The following is a 19,511-nucleotide window of genomic DNA, read 5'->3' on the forward strand; positions in this document are numbered from 1 at the left end:
CACTCCCCTCCCCTCCCAGAGCTGGGGAGAGAACCCAGGAGTCCTGACTCTGGGTCACCTGCTCCAACCACTAGACCTCCCTTCCTTGTGAGAGCTGGGAACAGAACCCAGGAGTCCTGACTCCCGGTCACCGGCTCCAACCACTAGACCTCCCTTCCTTGTGAGAGCTGGGAACAGAACCCAGGAGTCCTGACTCCCGGTCACCGGCTCCAACCACTAGACCTCCCTCCCTTCTGAGAGCTGGGAACAGAACCCAGGAGTCCTGACTCCCGGTCACCTGCTCCAACCACTAGACCTGCCTCCCTTCTGAGAGCTGGGAACAGAACCCAGGAGTCCTGACTCCCGGTCACCGGCTCCAACCACTAGACCTCCCTCCCTTCTGAGAGCTGGGAACAGAACCCAGGAGTCCTGACTCCCGGTCACTGGCTCCAACCACTAGACCTGCCTCCCTTCTGAGAGCTGGGAACAGAACCCAGGAGTCCTGACTCCCGGTCACCTGCTCCAACCACTAGACCTCCCTCCCTTCTGAGAGCTGGGAACAGAACCCAGGAGTCCTGACTCCCGGTCACCTGCTCCAACCACTAGACCTCCCTCCCTTCTGAGAGCTGGGAACAGAACCCAGGAGTCCTGACTCCCGGTCACCGGCTCCAACCACTAGACCTGCCTCCCTTCTGAGAGCTGGGAACAGAACCCAGGAGTCCTGACTCCCGGTCACCGGCTCCAACCACTAGACCTCCCTCCCTTCTGAGAGCTGGGAACAGAACCCAGGAGTCCTGACTCCCGGTCACCTGCTCCAACCACTAGACCTCCCTCCCTTCTGAGAGCTGGGAACAGAACCCAGGAGTCCTGACTCCCGGTCACCGGCTCCAACCACTAGACCTCCCTCCCTTCTGAGAGCTGGGAACAGAACCCAGGAGTCCTGACTCCCGGTCACTGGCTCCAACCACTAGACCTGCCTCCCTTCTGAGAGCTGGGAACAGAACCCAGGAGTCCTGACTCCCGGTCACCTGCTCCAACCACTAGACCTCCCTCCCTTCTGAGAGCTGGGAACAGAACCCAGGAGTCCTGACTCCCGGTCACCTGCTCCAACCACTAGACCTCCCTCCCTTCTGAGAGCTGGGAACAGAACCCAGGAGTCCTGACTCCCGGTCACCGGCTCCAACCACTAGACCTGCCTCCCTTCTGAGAGCTGGGAACAGAACCCAGGAGTCCTGACTCCCGGTCACCGGCTCCAACCACTAGACCTCCCTCCCTTCTGAGAGCTGGGAACAGAACCCAGGAGTCCTGACTCCCGGTCACCTGCTCCAACCACTAGACCTCCCTCCCTTCTGAGAGCTGGGAACAGAACCCAGGAGTCCTGACTCCCGGTCACCGGCTCCAACCACTAGACCTCCCTCCCTTCTGAGAGCTGGGAACAGAACCCAGGAGTCTGTGTTCTCCCGGAGTCACTGACCATTCCCGGTAGTTTTTAGCAGGCTAGTGGCTTCAGTAAATTTTTCCAAACCGGTGTCCACGGCCGTTGGCTTATCAGTACGAAACATATTTCAGTACCACTGACACGCTGATCTAAAACCAGTCGTTGTCAGCTAAGTCCCACTGGGGCTGAGCCTAGGAAAAGCTTATTCTGCTTCAGCGCTTCGGGTCTAATAAGATAATAATAATAATGACTGGGAAGATGATCAGCCAGTGTCTTTCATCATAAAGGAGCCAAAAGCTCATTATAAACTATTCATAAATATCACTCAAATGCAGCCACTTCTGGGCCTTGGGGAGGGAGCTGTTTATTCAGAGATCCCTCACCCAGGACAGAGGTGCAGCCATCTCGGGAGTGGGGCAGGCAGCTGTTTATACAGGGATCCCTCATCCAGCGGTAAGATGCAGCTGCCTCTGGGGTGAGGCACCATGGCAGTTTAACACTGCACAACAGCTTAGAGGAGATGATGAACCCCCCCCCCCCCCGGCCCCAGATCTGATTGAGAGTTGAAGAGCACCTCCTGCTGCCCCCCCTCACCCCAATCCCTGCAGCACAGCATTGCCATGGGGTTTTGGGGTCAGCCCTGATTGTGGAGGGAGCACACCCCCTACTGAACCCCCACCCTATTCCCTGTCCTTGGAGGACGCCCGTCTGGGCCCGGGTGAGATCCAGCCCGGCTTGCGGGACCTCGGGTTCTGCATCTGCAGAAGTGAAAAAAACAGGCCTTTTCTTCAGCTGAGGGAGGAAGGAAGGAAGGAAGGAAGGAAGAATATATAAAAATGCCATGGTGAGCGAGAGCGACCGTTCCCCTAGGGCACAAGGGCCAGGGAATGGTGCTGGAGCCTTAGGCCCTGCGCTAGGGGGTGTCTGAGAGCGATCAATCAATACATAGGTAGGTAGATAGATAGATAGAGGGGTTGTCTGGGGATAGATAGATAGCTCGGGTGTATGGGGATGGATGGATGGATGGATGGATGGACAGGGTGTATTGGGATGGAGGGATAGATAGATCGATCCGAGGGCCACAGACAGGCAGAGGGTTTCTGGTGTCGTTTTCCTTCAGGGACCCTGGTGGAGAATCAGCTCCCGGTGCAAGGCTGCCTCCAAAAGCGCGAACCCCATCCCGAGCTGCATAAACAGGGCAATCTCCCGTCGGAGCAGAGAGGGTATTTCCCCTCTGTGTCTGGCCCTGGCGCGACCGCGGCTGGGACCCTGTGTCCAGTTCGGGTGCCCACCAGTCAGGAAGGAGGTGGATTGATGGGAGAGGGGTCAGAGAAGAGCCCCAAGAATGATCAAAGGGTTAGAAAACCTGCCGCATGCTGAGAGACTCACTCGGCTCGGGCTATTGAGCTGAGCAAAGGGAGGCTCGGGGTGGCTTGGGCACTGTCGGTAAGTAGCTGCTTGGGGAGCAATTATTTAATAACAGGCTCGTCGGTCCCGCAGCGGAAGGTCAACGCCCGCTAGCCACATTCATATAGGTGGCCAGGCCAGGCCAGCTCCTGCCCCACCGGGCTAAGCCCAGACCCTTGAAGATATTGAGGTGCCTATGGGAGTTAGGTGCCTCGCTACCTTAGGATCTAACCGCAGCGTTGTCAGCTCTTGTGAGATCCGGGGCTTTTCCTAAAGCCCCAGCTCCCGGACTCCTGTGATGAGGGGATCTCAGCTGGCTGTCCAGGAAGTATTTTCTGAACCTCCTAGTGGCAAAGGGACGTTTGAAAACATGAGCCCCCTCTCCCCCAGGACATCAGAAGGCTGATAGAAAGGCCCCCGATTGTATTGCTTTAAAACAAATCCCAGGACTGTAAACTGGTGGGGTCTGACTCGGGCGTTGGGAGCAACACTCGGGTCCGGTTTGTCCCCGCCTGGCCCTTTGGCCGCTACAATCCCCAGCGAACCAGGGACGTGGCTCCCAAGCACTTCTAACTCATCCGTCCCAAGGCAGGAGAGAGACTACCACACCCCAAACCCTTCCTCGCCCCAAACCCAGCAGCTCTGGCTGGGAAAAAGCCACACGCCCCCTGGGTGCCTTCCCCGGGGGGCCAAAAGCCCCCACCCCAGCCGCAAGCACGGCCCAGATCCTCACAGCTACGCCGGTGCCAAATCCCTGTGAGACTGCGCCCAGGCTCCAGCCACCGACATGGCGGAGAAGGGGCCAGTCAGGGCTAGAGCGGGCACCCCTGAATCCCACAGCAATTTAACCCCAGTTCGGGGGATGTACCCAATCCACCCCCCCAATTACCAGTACCATCGCTGGACAGCTGGAGGGGAAGGGGGTGCAGATTGTGGTTTGGAAACCCCCCCCAGAGATGGGACAATACAAACAGGGGAGTCTGTTTCCTACAGAGACCCTCAGAGCTGGGGCCCGTAATTGGTTAATTCCAATCCTCTGCTCTTAATTAGCCCTGACGTGAGGGGGATGGGGCAGGTTGTTCCATGGCAGGACTGTGACTTGTCTAGATTCGGACCCGCCCTGGATTCAGCTTTAACGACCAAAGCACCTCGAAAGGGTTAATTGCAGGCTGGGCGGGGGGGAGGGGGAAGGAGATTGATCTGTCTCTGGGGAGGTGGGGAGAATATTTTGGGGGGCTGCTGCACATTCGAAAGGGGAAAGGTCCACAGACAAATTGACTCGTTAGCACATCAGCCAGTGCCTGGGAAAGGTGGGGCTAACAAGCATCATCCCGCACCCCCCCCCCCAACAGGGGAATTTATAAATAGGTCAAAGGGTGGCTCCTTTCCTCTCTTCAGTGGGTCCCCCATGGGCTGCAGGTGGGGGGACCAGCTGGGCCTAGCAGGGGTTTTCCTGGCTTCTTTGGGAAGGGGGGGGATGAAAGGTTAGAGGGGGTTGATAGGGTAGGATTGGGGGCACCCAAGACTGGGGGGGTCTTGGAGGAGACGAATGGCCAGGATGCGGGGTGGGGACAGGCTGAGATCGAGGGGCAGAGTCAAGGGGATTGTGGCATCTTGCAAAGCTGTAGCTGGCTGAACTCAAGGGGGGGGGTGTCCCCATTTAATAATGAAACAGGGGGGCTGCATTGGGGGCTGGGACACAGCCAGCCACCCCCAGGCTAAGTGGTTCCCTCTCCTCCTTGCCCAGTTGCACCGCGTCCCTTGGGCCCGTGCTGGGGGCAGCTGGGGCCGCGTGATGTGACGGCCTTGGCCGGGAGCCCGGAGCCATGCCCAGCCCGGAGAGAAAGGAGCTGGCGGAGGCTGTTCTCCGCCACCTGCGGACCGCCGGCGTGAGGCTCAAGCACTGGAAACCCACCCTGAGCGACTCGCCCGTAAGTGGGGGAGGAGTGGGCCCCGACGGGCCTCCAGGCAGCTGCGGGCGGGGTGCAGCCCGTCGTCGATGGGGGCATGGCACGGCCGGCCCTGCGGTGCCTCTGCGGGAGCTGGAGACGGCAGGTTAATTAACGGGGGTGGGGGGGGAGGGGTGATCTGACTGTTGGGACTCCTGGTTTCCCCTCCCAGCCTGGGAAGAGGGAGTTGGGCCTCGTGGCTGGAACCAGAGGGGAGGGGGAGCCAGGACTCCTGGGTTCCATTCCCAGCTCCGCTTGGGCAAAGTGGGTGCCCCTCTCTGCCTCGGTTTCCCCACCTGCCATGGAAATGGGGGGGGCCCCCCTTTTGCGAAGTTCTTTGCCAAGCTGCCCCACCCCCCTGAACCAGACCGGTTCTGCCTTGGGGCATCCTGGGAGTCCCACCCCCCCATAACCGGGTCACGCTGCCAGCGGTTCCCTTGTTGTGGGCGCCGAGTGCACGAACAGGATGTGCTCCTTTGCGCTTCAAAGCAGCAGCTCCGGTGACCCTATTTCTCCCCCCTGTAAGCCCTGCCCCACTGCCTAGGCCCACAGGCATAGATCTCCTGCCTCGATAGCGCCCCCACCCCCCGGGGGAGAGGCCTTTGAGAGCTCTGCCCTGGGGGCTGCACTGGCTTTCCCCGGAGAGGGCAGATATTGGCGGGGGGACCAGGAGTGAGGGGACCCCCTTTTATCTTCAGCCCTGTGTGAGGTTTCACTGCGGGGCGTTGGGATGAACCGAGCTGCCTGCTGCTGACTCCAGTCAGACCTGCTCCTCTGTGTCTCATACGCCCTCTACTGCCCACAGCTTGGGGGGAGTCTTCTTTAGGCCAGGGGGCAATGGGTCAGCTGGCAGGGAGGCCGCCTGCTCTTGGCCACAGCTCTCCCACGCTGGCCACATGGGCGCAGACCCCATCCTCTGCCCTCCAGTCTGATGCCCAGAGGCCGTGGTGATAGGCACCAGGTGGAGGCCCCAAGCTGGACAGCTCAGAGCAGCGGCCCAATGGCAAGTCCTGTCTCCTCTCTCTCTCTCTCTCTCTCCTCTCTCAGTGCCAGGAGAAACCTCCCCTGGCGTCGCCCGCCGGCCCGTTCGGGACCCCGCTGCACGCGCTGCCCCTCTCGGAGAACGTGGCGGGAGTACCGCGGTGAGTGGGGGGGGGGGGGGGCGGGGGGCGGCAGGAGGGCACGAAAGGAGAGCTCGCCACCAGCCGGGACCGGTGTTGGATCCGGATCTTAGGAAACATGCCTCCAGTAACTTCATGGCTGGGCTGGAGGGAATAGGGGTGGGAGGAGAGAGAGAACAGACCCCCCCCTCCCCCCGGCCCAGCTCAGGGTCTGGCAGGGACTCAGTGGCCCCACCCCTGTCTTTGGTAGCCCTGCCCCCACTTCATTTGAGGCATCGGGGACAGCTACCCAGGGTGTGGGTTGGTTGGGGGGTGGGGGGCTCCTTCTCAGACCACCCCCGTCTCGTGAAGGGGTGACACCGCTCCCTGGAGCAGAGCTGTGGTGGGGTCCAGCCCCTTGCTCAGAGAGAGACCCCTGCTGGGGGGAGGTGTCGGTAGAGAGCCCCCCTGGAGCAGTGGGTTTCAGAGAGGGGTAAATGGGGTGGGGGGAACGGCCCCCAGGGCAATTGTCTCGGGCTCTCTGCACGCTCAAGCCGACGTGGTGTGGGACGCTGTCTAGGAGAGGTTCGGCCACAAGACCCCCAAAGGGTTAAGGGGGGAGGGGCTGATGCGGACTGAGAACCACCCCCCCCCCCAGCCCGCAGGGTCTTACTACTGCCTCCATAGCGCCCCCCTGTGTCTGCCCCCAGGTTCCTGGTGCAGATCTGTGAGGCCCTGCGCCCGCATCTGCACACAGAGGGGCTCTTCCGGAAATCCGGCTCCATGACCCGCATCAAGGCCTTGAAGGTACGTGACCCCCTCCCCGGCTCGGGATCAGGACCTTGGTGCTGTGGGGGCAGCCCCCCCCCCCCGCCCCGCCCCATTCGTGATAACGAACCTCCTCCCCCGCCCTGTCGCAGGCTGCTCTGCACGTACATCTCGGCCAGCAATAAGGCCCCGGCACGTGGCTGATGGTGGTTAGTGATTGAGCACCAGGCAGGGTGAGATCCGGTGCCTGTGGGGGGGGGGGATGGGGGGGGAGGGGAGCCCTCCCCATGAAACCTTCGCTCCTGGAGCGCGAGGAGACGCTCTCGGCCAGCAGCAGTAGTGGGCTGTTCAGCTCGGTCTGGGCCAGACGCACGAGGATGCGCTTTGAAAGCATCTTGAACTTGCAGTGGATGGGATTACATCTCCCCCCCGCCCCGTGTGTCGTCCCCCCCTACAGACATGCGCCCTGCTCTAACCACTAGGCCCCACTCCCCTCCCAGAGCTGGGGATTGAACCCAGGAGTCCTGGCTCCCCCCCAACCCCAAGTTGACCCCTCCCTTCTTCAATTTCACTTCCAAAGCGCTCTTCACTCCCAGCATCTGCTCTCTGCAGGGCGGGGTCTGTACGGTGGGGGGTGGGGATGTGGCTGTACATTGGGGGTTGGCAGACTCTATTTGGGGCTGGGGGCCAGCGGTGTCCCTGTGCTCTGGGCTTCCCGCTGCTGCAGGCTGACGAAATCCAAGGGATGTTGCCACAGACCCAGGCTGGAGTCTTGGGTAACACCCCTGCTCCAAGCCTATCCCCCTCCCGCAGCCTGGTGGGAGCCTGGGGTCTTTGCTCAGCCCCTCCCCGGCCTCCATCCCCCAGGGGGCAGGCAGGAGAGAGCCGAAGGGGAATCCACCCTCATGCTCCAGGGCTGGAGGGGTCAGGCAGAGGGATTTGGTCCATGCCCAGTGAGGCCTGGCTGGCTGATCCATGGGCTCCCTGTGGGCTGCTCAGCGAGGAGGGGTGACAGCTGGCTGGGGGAGCAGGCTGGGCAGGTCCGGGCTCTGTCTCTGAGCGGGGTGGCAGGATCCTTGTTCAGAGCCTTGCACCAGTCAGCCCTGGAACGACACTGGCTGGGTGGGTGGCGTTCAACCCCGCTTGGGGAAACTGAGGCACAGGGTGGGGCGTGACCTCCCTGAGGTGTCGGTGGCGGAGCTGCGTCCCTCCCCATGCTCCTCGGGGCCCTGTCGTTCCAGGCCCAGCTGGAGGCCGGGGAGAGCTGCCTGGACGCGGCCGCCCCCTGCGACCTGGCCGCGCTGCTCAAGCAATTCCTGCGGCACCTGCCCGAGCCCCTCATCCCGGCCGAGCTGCAGGAGCCCTTGTGCCGCGCCCAGCAGCACCCAGCCGAGGGCGAGCGGGGCCCCCTCACCCTGCTGCTGAGCTGCCTGCTGCCCCGTCACAGCGCCCGCGCCCTCCGCTACTTCTGCACCTTCCTGCGGGACGTGGCAGCCAGGTGGGTGTGCGCCGGTGCCCCTCACTCCCGACCCGCAGCCCCTGCTACCCCGGCCCTGGGCTCCCCCCTCAGCCCTGCCGGTGCCCCTCACTCCCGACCCGCAGCCCCTGCTACCCCGGCCCTGGGCTCCCCCCCCGCCCCCCACAGCTCTGCCGGTGCCCCTCACTCCCGACCCGCAGCCCTGGGCTCCCCCCCCCAGCTCTGCCGGTGCTCCTCACTCCCGACCCGCAGCCCCTGCTACCCCGGCCCTGGGCTTCCCCCCAGCTCTGCCGGTGCCCATCACTCCCGACCCGCAGCCCTTGCTACCCCGGCCCTGGGCTCCCCCCCCGGCCACAGCTCTGCCGGTGCCCCTCACTCCCGACCCGCAGCCCTTGCTACCCCGGCCCTGGGCTCCCCCCCCGGCCACAGCTCTGCCGGTGACCCTCACTCCCGACCCGCAGCCCCTGCTACCCCGACCCTGGGCTCCCCCCCAGCTCTGCCGGTGCCCCTCACTCCCAGCCCTGGGCCTCTCCAGAGACTGCTATCCCTGTCGGGCTGTGCAGTGATATTCAGATGGGGCTGGGACTGGAGGAACTGGGGACCCGGCTGGGTTTGAACCCCCAGCAGCATGGGCCGCCTCCTGGTGTCCGGCTCAGCTCACCTACCCCACCACCCCGCCCGCAGGTGCCAGGAGAACAAGATGGACGAGGCCAACCTGGCCGTGATCTTCGCCCCCAACCTCTTCCCCAGCTGCGTGCTGAGCGATGCGCCGGGCGCCGAGCGACGGCTACCACTCCAGGCGGGTGCCGTGCAGGCCCTGATCAGCCACGCGCCCCACATCGGTGAGCAGGGCCCCTGTCTGGGGGGACCGGGACTGTGCATGGCTGACCCTTCCGAGTGAGACAGACAGCAAGTCTGTGTCCTATGCCCTATACTGCTAATGGGGATTCCCCCCAGAGCCTTTGGGGGGCTGTGAAATAGTTTGAATCCCAGCTGACATTTTTCTAGCGCTTTGCATCCAGAAGTATGTTGCAAACGGTTTACACAGGGGTCAATGCAGCCACTTCTTGGGTGGGGCGCGTGGACTGTTTACACAGGGACTCCTCACCCAGCGCTGGGATGCAGCCACCTCTGGGGCGAGGCATGGGGGCTGCTGACTGGTGGCAGGACACCGCTCCGGGACAGGTCCCAGAGTCAGTGCAGGGGGTGTCCGGAGGGGGCAGGAGACAGCAGCCCTGGACATGGGGTCAGGGCCTCCTGGCTGTGTCCTATCCCATAATCCCCAGCTCTGCTGAATGCCCCATGTCCAGTGGGCTGGTCTGCCCCTCCCCCCAGCCCTTCAGTGCATGGCTGGGGTTGCAGGGGGCTCTGCCCCCCTGATATGCTGGTTCCTCCCCCCCCCCCCCGCCCAGCTTTAGGGGCTGGGTAGCAGCAAAGAGGCACCAGACGGATGGGGGTGTCCGGAGGCTGCAGGCAGGTGCCTCTGGGGTGACAGGAAGGAGATTCTTAGTCCCGGGGTGTCTTGGCTCTAAACCCCTCCCCCCATGTCTCCCCTCTAGGCAGAGTCCCCCAGTTCCTCCTGGACAAACTCCCAGCTCCTGCCCCTGAGCTGGACAGTGGCCGCCAGAGCCAGGCGGGGCCCAGGGATGCCGGAGATGGGCTGGCAGAGCGGCACCAGAGGCTTCGTCGGAGGAGCGTTGGTGGTGAGGGTCTGGGTCCCAGCTCGCTGCTGGGCACAGGCAGAGAACCCAGGAGTCCTGGCTCCCAGCCCCCTGTTCTGACCACTAGTCCCCATTCCCCTGCCAGGGCCGGGGAGAGAACCCAGGAGTCCTGACACTCTACCCACAGACAAGCCCCTTACCCTGCCAGTTTGGGCCCCCGCAAGGGGTGTTCAACCTTCCAAGCCGGGCTGTGTCTGCCGCTATCCTAGGAGGGGGGGTGCCAGCCCCAGGGGGCAGGGATGTGCTGGGGGGCGGGTACTGTGGGGTTGTATCCGCCCAGTTTCCTGTCTTGCAGAGATTGTGAACGGGGCCCTGACCAAACTCCGAGTGGGGCGCGGTGCCGGGGGGCCTCTGGCCCAGGAGCCAAGAGTGGGTGAGTGCAGGGCTGCTGGGTGGGGGCATGGGGATGGGGGCTGGCTCGAGGGGGGGCAGCTGGGTACTGTGGGGCTAGGACAAGTACAAGGCTATTCACAGCCCCTGTGTTTCAGTGACCCCCAGCTCCTTCCCCCCCCATATCGGGTGTCCCCAGATCCTCATTTGAGCAGTTGTGGAGAGGGCTCTGGGCATCCTAAAGTGCTTTACGCGGCATGCGTAGAGACCCTTTGCCTAGCACTGGGATGCAGCCACCTCTGGGGTGGGGCGCGGGGCTGTTTATACAGGGATCCCTTGCCCAGCATGGAGATTCAGCCACCTCTGGGGTGGGGCACGGGGGCGCTTCATACAGGGACCCCTCGCCCGGTGCTGAGATGCAGCCACCTCTGGGGTGGGGCATGGGGGGCTGGTTCACAGCCACGCAGCAGTTTAGGACTGGAAGTGAAGAGCAGTCCTGGGCCTGAGGGGGTAGCTACGAAAGGCCACGCTGGGTTCGCACCTTGTCTGAGTAATGGCACCTCCTGCAACACCGGCCCCCTGGGGCAATGGGGCCAGCCCTGACTGCCAGAGGAGAGCGCCCCCTGCAGCCCCCCACAGGGTCTCTTCCATGCAGCAGTGGGGTGCATGAGTTGTGGGGGGGTACCCTGCTGGGTCAGGGAGAGGCCGTGGCAAACCTGGGGAACCTCCCCAAGCCTGTGTGGACCCCAGCCCCCCCCCCTCCTCTCCCTAGACTCCCCGAGTGTCTCCAGCCTGGTGCCCCGGACCCTCCCCTTCGGCGCCAAGCGCAAGGCCTTGGAGGAGCTGGCCCAGGAGGCCCATCTGGGCACCAAGAAGCGGTAGGCAGCTCCGTGCCATTCCCCTGCGGGGGCACCGGGGAGCTCAGAGCGGGGGGGGGGGGGGGGCACTGGGGAGCGTGGTGTGGGTGGAGCAGGGGGATGCCAGACTGCGGGGAGAACCCAACCATTGGGGGGCACCCAGTTTCCCGGGCACGTCCTACAATGCATGCTGGGAACTCCGGGCAGGCGAGCCGGTTCCGGCCCCGCTAACACTGCCTGCGTGCCTCTTGCAGGAGACCCACCGTGGGGCCGGCTGGCTCGGAGCTGTCCACGGACGAGGCTGGGGACCCCTTCGATCAGCCCCCAGATGATGGTACGGCCAGGGGGGCTGACTGCCCGCGGGGTGCTCTGCCCTCACGGCGGTGAGGGGTGTTAGGGTCTAGATAGTCAGGCCTGTCTGTAAAGCCTAGACTTGGAGAATGTAGGTATTTTTATCACTTCGCTCATTACAGGGGGTTAAAACAAAGAATCAAAATCACAGTCTGCCAGTGTCTGGGCTGCTCTCGCTGTGACAGTCCTAGGCCTGGCTCTTCGGCCAAGGCCTTTGGCCAAGCGGTAGGGGCAGCCATCAGCCAGGAAGTCCTCACCTCCCAAACCAGTCACACGGAAGTAAGGTGGTGTTGGGACAGGACCGTCTCCCGAACAGCCCGATAGCGCCCGTCACCGCCCGACAAAGAAACAGATTTTCAGATGGTTAAAGAGAATTTGGTTTGATAACATCTGGCCTGGCAAGAAATCCCTTCTCAATGGTTGTGGGTGTGAAACCCTCATGACATGCATCCGACGAAGTGGGTGTTCACCCACGAAAGCTCATTCTCCGACACGTCTGTTAGTCTGTCAGGTGCCACGGGACTCTCTGCCCCTCACTTCTGTGTGTTTTATCTTTATGGCCCCCACTTTTCTATGGTCAATCTGTCTGGTTCTCTAATTGTTTCGGTCTGCTGCATAATTAATTTTGCTCGGTGTCCGTTAATTAGGGTAGTGGGGTATAACGGGTTAGAGAATTATATTACACTGTTAGGACTGGTTAGCTGGATTTCAGTAAAATGATTGGTTAAGGTATAGCTGAGACGATTACTATATAAATTAGGGGCAACCAGGAAGAAAGTTAAAAGAACGAGGAGTCCTTGTGGCACCTTAGAGACTAAAAAAGTTATCTGAGCATGAACTTTCATCGGCTAAAGCCCACTTCATCGGATGCATGCAGTGGAAAATACAGTGGGAAGATATACACAGAGAACATGAAACAATGGGGGTTGCCATACCAACTCTAACGAGATTAATCAAATAAGGTGGGCGATTATCAGCAGAAGGAGGAAAAAAAAACTTTTGTAGTGATAATCAGGAAGTAAGTTAGAATTCAAAAATAAGGAATTTGGATTTAAGCTTGCTGGAAGTTCACCCCAATAAACATCGAATTGTTTGCACCTTTGGACTTGGGGTATTGTTGCTCTCTGTTCACACGAGAAGGATCAGGGAAGTGGGAGGGTGAAGGAATAAGCCCTCTAACAAGGGGCCCCAGCCAGGATTGGGGCCCCTGTCGCTGCACGCCCAGTCTCTGCCCCAGAGAGCTCAGGCTCCGGTAGGATTTCAAACCCCATGTTAGAGGGGGAAGGGAGGTGCAGAGAGGGCGGAAGTGTCCTCCTCAAGCCATGCCACGAGTCTCTGGCAGAGCTTGGGATAGAACCCAGGAGTCCTGGCTCCCAGCCCCCCTGCTCTAACCACTAGACCCCACTCCCCTCCCAGAGCTGGGGATAGAACCCAGGAGTCCTGGCTGCCAGCCTGCGCCGCCCCCCCCCCCAGCCCCCCGCTGTAACCACACCCCTTTCACCTATCTCTCCCCCACATAATAGACAAGCATCTATTCTCCCCCCAAAATACCAGACCCCCCCGGCCCTGCTCCTTGGTTGACCCCTCTGCCTCCCCTCCCCACCAGCTCCCGCCAGCCCCCCTGAGGTCTTCGCCAACAGCCCCCCAGAGTTGCCCACTGCTGCGGAGACTCTGCCCCCCAGCGCCGGCCTGCACCGAAGGAAGAGCAGCTGCAAGAGGCGTCCTCAGAGGTAAGGGGGGGGTGGGGGGTTGCCCCACGGGTAACTGCACTGGGGTGCCTGCTCCTGGCCCACAGCTGGGGCAATGGCTGGAAACGCTGGTTTCTGAGCTGGGGGGCTTCCGGGGAGCTAGGCACTGCGCAGACACCCCCCAGAGCGAGATCGGGGGCCTCCGTGGGGCCAGGTGTGTGTGAGATTGAGGCTGCCCATTGTGCCTGGCACTGCAGACACTCCCCCCCCCAACAGCTGGGGACACTGAGGCCCAGGAGATGCTGGGACTTGCCCAAGGTGCCTCCAGGGAGGTGGTGGCAGAGTCAGAAATTGAAGCCTGATCCTCTGGGTCCCAGCCCGATGCCTGATCCCCGACCGCCCCCCCAGCCATCAGTGTAATGGCTCCCAACTCGACACCCCCCTCCCGTGTGTGTGTGTGTGTGTGTGTGTGTTTTTGCATTGGCTCATCCCTGCTCTGTGCAACGGGCAGCATTTGAAGCCCGGTGGACGTCTCTGGCAGTGCCAGGCTCTGGGGGCTCCCCTAATGCCCGCTTGGTGCCCAGCCCGCCCCATCCTGGGCAGCTGTCCCGATGCCCTGCTTCTTCCCATCCAGGAAGCTCTCCGGCCGATCCACCTGTGGCTCCCCAGCTCCCTTCGAGCGGCAGGATGCGGGGCGCAAATCCTTGCGCATCTTCGCCCGCAGCGGGAAGGAGCAGGTGAGTAACTCCAGACGTGCGGGCCCCCTCTTTGGCCTAGAGGTGAATCCCTGTTAGCAGTATAGGGCTTAAGATACGTGACGCTGCAGTGCAGGGTCCATCCAGCAGGGGGCAGCAGTTCCACACACCTAGGCCAGCTCATTGCAAGTTCATTGGTAATCCCATAGCTTGGGTTGTGGAAAAGAACTCCGGCAGCTTGGGGGGCGGGGGGCCGTTTAAAGGGGTGTGGGGCAGAACCCAGGCGTCCGAGCGCTCGTTTAAAGGGGCCGGCCTCCTTGTGCCACGTGCCCGCTTGCTCCCAGGGGTCAGACCTCGGAGCCCTCCCCTGGCACCCGGCCACGGGTCCCTCCAGGTGCTTTCTAGCTGCGGCTCTGGCCCCGGGGCCCGTCCCAGGTAGCAAAGCCCCAGCCCTTCTCCCTTTCTCCCCCCTGCAGCCTCCCCCGGGCCCCGCCAAGTGGAACGCCAAGGCCCCTGAGCCCAGCAGCTGGCACCTGATGAAGCGGATGGTGGCAGACGCCCTGGAGGGGCACCGAGCCCCGCAGGGCTGGGTCCCGCTGCCCTTGTCCAGGCCCACAGAGCCGGATGATGGTACAACCTATGCCCTGGGGGCGGCATGATGCAAAGGTCCCCATCTTCTAGGGGTGCGGGGGGGGCCAGATAAAGGGTGTGGGGTTTGGATCAGAGATGGGCATGGCACGACCTGTTCACCTCCCCCGCGGGGCCCCCATCAGCATCCTTGGCTGGCACCCGTCCGGCCTGCTCCGCCCTTGACCTGGCTCCCCCTTCCCGGCCTACGGTGCTGAAGGGCGGGTGGGTTGAACCCCGTAACCCCAGACGGCGCCTCCTCCCCCCCCCCCCCCCCGGCAGCAGCCATGCTGCGTCTCGGCCCAATGGCGAAATAGCTTCTTCCCGGCCCAGTTGTCAAGTGTTGTAATCGGCTGGTTTCAACAGAGCCGGGCGGGGCGTGCCAGGGGCGGGCGGGGGTTTAGTGGCTTGGATCTACAGGCTCATCTTCGCCCTTCCCGGGGCCAGAGAGCCTCGGCGCGCTGGGGGTCTGTTCGCATGATACCAACGCAGCCGGCAGGTCGAAGATCCCAACCACTTAAAGAGGTCAGCGTGTAAGCTGCTGTGCCCCACCCCAGAGGTGGCTGCATCTTAGTGCTAGGTGAGGGGCCCCTGTATAAACAGTCCCACCACCCCACCCCAGAGACAGCTGCATCTCAGTGCTGGGTGAGGGCTCTCTGTATAACCAGCCCCCGCACCCCACCCCACCCCAGAGGTGGCTGCATCTCAGTACCGGGTGAGGGATCCCTGCACAAAGAATCCCAGTGCCCTGCCCCAGAGCGAGGGAACCCTGTAAGAACAGCTGCCACGCTGCACCCCCGAGGTGGCTGCATCTCAGTGCTGCGTCTGATTTTTGCCAGGCGCTGGGCGCCGGGCCCCATGTTGGCTGGGGCAGTGACGGGGCCATGTCTGTTCCAGGGACACCTGCTGTCGAAGGCCCCGCTGCCGGGCAGAGCAAGCGAGACCCCGGGCCCTGCGCGGGATCCGCAGACGCCAGCAAGAAGCCGTGCGCCACGGAGCTGGACCTGGAGGCCTGGTTCGGAAGCCGCACTGGGGCCCCCCCCAGGCAGCAGCGGGCCCTGCGCAGGTCCCTGAGCTGGCCTGAGGGCCTGTCGGGGGCGGAGGGCAGAGTCGACGGCCTCCCAGGAGCAGCCAGGTCGGGAAGCTCCCCATCCCACCCTGGAGGAGGTGAGAGGGAGCCGCTGGATGGCACCCCAGGGAGCCGACCTGGTCCGGAGCCGCTGGGCACCCCCATGCTGTGCGTCACGCTCTCCCCCGGCAGTGCTGTGCCTGGCTGCCTGGGGGCCGGGGAGGGTGGCCCGGAGCCAGAGAGGGAACGGCCGGCTCCTGGCTCTCTTTCCCAGCATCTTCCCGGCCCCGACGGTGCCCCCAAGCGCCATGTGAAGCGACTGACCCTGGCCTTCCCGCGCTCCACCGCCCAGCCCGCCGGAGCCGGCACCCCCAAACGGGCAGCCCGGGGCCGGCGCTTCAGGCGCTCGCTCAGCCACGAGAGCGCCCTGCCCACTGGGGCCCAGGCCAAGGCCTCGGGGCGGGGCGACCCCGGCCTGCAGCCCCCCAAGAGTCCACTGAGCTACTTCCGGGCCTGTGGGCGGCAGATCTTCGTCAGCCACAAGCACCTCACCCTGGCCTTCGTGGGACTGCGGGGCCGGAGGGAGCCGGGCACTGCCGTGCCCAATGCCAGCCCCCGGGACATGGCACCCACCCCCCGCCGGCCCCTCCTGTGACCCCCAGCTCCAGCAGCTGCTGGGGGCCAATCGGCGTCACTCCCCAAAATCCCCACTGCCGGGTACTAAACTCACCGCCAGCCAGGACTTCCTGGATCTGTGAAGGATGTGCTGCATTCCCCTGCCTTCTGGGGGGCAAACTGGGCCTCGAAGTTTGGAATCCCCTGGGCTGCGGCTGAGCCCTCCCCTTGCCCTCTGGACCTCTGTGTGACCCAAACCGGCTGGGGCACCCTGGCTGCCTCGCCCTAGCAGCCACGTCCTCTCCGGGTCCCGGCGGGCACGCTGTGTGAGAACTATGAATTCTTTGTGCATTTCAGCCCCCGGCTGGCAATTCCCGAGCCGCTCTGTGCCCTCGCCCGCTGGCCTCTGGGAACCTGGCTCGTCCTGGGCTCAAATTCCGAGGCCGATTTCTCCGCCGGGGTTTTTTCCCCTGTTATCGCCTGGTACCAGCTCCTCGCGCCTGGGTTTCTGCTGCTGGCTCTTTCGTGCCTTGGGCTGCGGTTTCTGCGTTTCGCTGTGGGGTGGAGGAGGGCAGGGGGGTGAGAGAGCACTGCTTGCTTCTGGAGACAGACCATGAAGTGTAGGGACTGGGGTCTTTTCCTGAGCCGGGGGCGTGCGGGGTCTCCCCTCGGAGTTGCACTCAATCCTTCCGAAAGCAAGAAGGCCCACGGGGTCAAAGTTTCTTTCCTTTCAAATGTTTAAATTTTTCCAGAATAAAAAGGTTTTTTTAAAACTTTTTTTCCTTCTTTTTCCACCCAAAGAAGCGGCGAACGGTCGGCCAATACTGTGGAGTCCCGCGGGCGTTTGCTGCTGGGTTTCCTGCACAGGGTAGGATCTCTGCTGCTGGATTGAGGGGGCCAGGGGGTGGCTGTGCTTGGTGTGTGTGGGGGGAATGGTTTGATTTTTGTAACCGAGGAGAGGCTGGATTCTCAGGCTGTGGGACGTGGATGGACAGACCTGCCTCACTGGCAGTGAGATTAACACCTGACATTTCAACCAAACCCGCTGGCCTCCTTAACGTACCACAGGCTGGGCCCCCCAGCTCTCAGAGCACCTGACAGGGGGGACGAATTAACCCCCCCCCCTCGGGTATAGATGAGGAAACTGAGGCAAAGCGACTTCCCCGAACTCCCAGTTCCCCTTCTGGGGCTGGAACCCAGGAGCTTAGAGCAGGGGGGCCAGGCACCAGGACTCCGGGGTTCCAGTCCCAGCTCCAGAAGGGGAACTGGGAGTTAAGGGACATCCCCAGCTCTGGGAGGGATGCGGGGTGAGCTGGGAATAGATTCCAGGAGTCCTGGCTCCCTGCCCACCCCCATTAGACCCAACCCCCCCCCCCCCCCCGAAAGCTGGAGGAAAACACAGAAGTCTTTGGTCTCTTCCCCCTTGAATGTGGGGGGAGATGCAGGGCAGGGCTGGGGCCCCACATCTCATCCAGTCCCAGGGCTGGCTCCGGCCCCAGGGACAGGCCGGTGGGGGGCATCCTGGGCTGCATGGCTGGGGCTGGAGCCTCGTGGCTCCGGGGTCTGGTTGTGCTGAGATCTCTGCAGCAGACGGACACCTGGGGGTGTTATCCAGCTCCCCTTGCTCCTTGTGTGCTGGGGCTGACTGTCCCCCACGCCCTCCCCTGAGGGGAGACGGGGCAGCTCTCCCTGCCCCATGGCCAGTGCCCAGGGCAGCTTTGCAGCAAGCCACTAAAAAAACCCCATGAACTGGGTCACACTAAGGGGCTGATGGGGGGCACCATAAATCCAGCTTTCCAATACCCCACCTTCCTGCCCCGGCGCTGGCAGAGAAATGGGACAATGGGGAGGCCTCGATCCCAGCTGGGTGGGGGCGTTTCTGGGCAGCACCTGGCATAATGGGGTCCCTGATCCTGGCCAGGGCGGGTGGCTCTGGGTCTTCCTGCCAGGCACCTGGATGGGCAGCCCAGAGCTGGGGGCCAGGCCGGATTTATTTGATTTCAGCAGCTGATCTGCAGTGTCACCCAGATCTTCCCAATTAGCGCCTGGAGCCCCATGACTGTCCTTGGCTCCCTTTTCCTAGGCTGCTAATTAATGACACAGGCTGATTAATTTCCACCCCAGCGCCCTCTAGCGGCCTCCCCAAAGAGCAACCTGCCCTGCAAAGCGACATGAATCAATGGGCAGGAACCGGGGCCCGGCTCTGGATTCAGGCCAGAGTCTTCAGAGCTGCGAGGGGCACCGGGTGCTCAGCCGTGGTCCCGGCAGCCCCGCGGGAACCGGTCTAACATTGTGTGGCGTGAGCATATCTTTCCCCCCTGAAACTTTTCTCTGATGTTGCAGTGTTAAGACAATATTGTTGTATTATTTCTGGCTCCCTCTCGGTATTACTGGAGCCCCGGTGCGCCAGGCGCTGTACAAACACAGAACAAAACCACCCTCCCCTTTCCCCGAGCCTTCCAGTCACAGTCTCTGCCAAGGGCCAACAGCTGGGTGCGCGCAGCCAGCCGGGAACCTGAGGCAATGATGAATTTCAGGTCTGCCTCTCCAGCATGTGGCAAAAAGCAAACAGGCCTTGGGGGCTGACCAGCGGTGGGATCTGGGCTCCAACCCCAGCCCCCTCACAGATGCCCGTCTCTGCTGCATTATTGGGATGTGCCTCAGTTTCCCCGTCTACACAAGGGGGATCATAGAACAGCATCAGTGGGAGACTGATTTTTAACAGAGTTTCTCTCTTTACCCTGCTCCTATGGCCGCAGCTGGACAGGGGTAAAGGGCCGCTTGTTTTATTTCCCCTTCCCAGGTGGGGAGAAGCCCTTGTCATGGCTCTACAAGTCCGGTGTGCTGGGACAGCCTCTGGGAGGACCCTTTCAGTCTGCCAGCCCCCCTTTGGGGCACTGGGGTCAGCCCCTCGGTTTCAGCACCTCCTGGGACCGAAGCGAGGACTCTCCAGCCCCCCTGTGTCAGGCTGTGAGCTCCCCTCAGGGCCGGGCGCTGGAGCCCCCCTGGGCCAGTGGCGTGAAAATGGGTGGGCTGCTTGGCTAGCCGGGCCGCAGCGCAGAGAGCCCTGAGCGTGGCCCAGGGAAGGGGATGTGGCAGCTATTCCAGCGGGGGCTGAGCAGTGCTGGCTGCTGTCTCTCTGCCCCCTGCCCAGCTGTGCCCCTGCTTCTACACACCTAACCCCCCCCCTGCATCCCTCTCCTCAGTCCTTTGTTCCTCTTCCCAGCCAGAAATGGTCACCTGGAGCCTAGCTCTTTGTTCTCCCAGGGGGTGGCCTCTGGCAGAGGGGGTTGGTGGTCCAGCTGGGCAAGGGGCCCCAGCAGCCAGCTGTCCATCGCACCTGGTCCTCTGGGTCCCGGCAGAGATTAACCCATCTTTTCCCCTCACCTACTTAAACATTCAGTATATTGGGGAAACTGAGGCACACACACGAAGGGCCC

At 62.6% G+C, this 19,511-nt stretch overlaps 1 protein-coding gene across 4 annotated transcripts in view; it reads left to right on the top strand.

Moving 5' to 3' along the window:
• The window catches only part of LOC119564382 (rho GTPase-activating protein 11A), a 17,194-nt gene extending 344 nt beyond the window's left edge, over positions 1 to 16,850 (top strand). Inside the window, exons 2-15 of one of the 4 annotated variants that reach the window (XM_037884569.2) lie at positions 2,538 to 2,863; positions 4,572 to 4,755; positions 5,821 to 5,915; positions 6,584 to 6,680; positions 7,883 to 8,139; positions 8,803 to 8,960; positions 9,678 to 9,821; positions 10,135 to 10,212; positions 10,942 to 11,047; positions 11,281 to 11,360; positions 12,984 to 13,107; positions 13,700 to 13,802; positions 14,237 to 14,390; positions 15,285 to 16,850. In XM_037884569.2, coding sequence (XP_037740497.1) covers positions 4,651 to 4,755; positions 5,821 to 5,915; positions 6,584 to 6,680; positions 7,883 to 8,139; positions 8,803 to 8,960; positions 9,678 to 9,821; positions 10,135 to 10,212; positions 10,942 to 11,047; positions 11,281 to 11,360; positions 12,984 to 13,107; positions 13,700 to 13,802; positions 14,237 to 14,390; positions 15,285 to 16,111 — 2,328 coding nt within the window. In that variant the 5' untranslated portion in view covers positions 2,538 to 2,863; positions 4,572 to 4,650 and the 3' untranslated portion in view covers positions 16,112 to 16,850. Of the gene's footprint in view, positions 1 to 2,537; positions 2,864 to 4,020; positions 4,135 to 4,207; positions 4,270 to 4,571; positions 4,756 to 5,820; positions 5,916 to 6,583; positions 6,681 to 7,882; positions 8,140 to 8,802; positions 8,961 to 9,677; positions 9,822 to 10,134; positions 10,213 to 10,941; positions 11,048 to 11,280; positions 11,361 to 12,983; positions 13,108 to 13,699; positions 13,803 to 14,236; positions 14,391 to 15,284 lie in introns of those variants that run through there. The other 3 variants (XM_043534531.1, XM_043534529.1, XM_043534530.1) reach the window with 3 other exon arrangements.
• Positions 16,851 to 19,511: the final 2,661 nt, after the last annotated feature.

This window comes from Chelonia mydas, chromosome 23 (genome assembly GCF_015237465.2).
Source record: "Chelonia mydas isolate rCheMyd1 chromosome 23, rCheMyd1.pri.v2, whole genome shotgun sequence".
Lineage (NCBI taxonomy): Eukaryota > Metazoa > Chordata > Testudines > Cheloniidae > Chelonia > Chelonia mydas.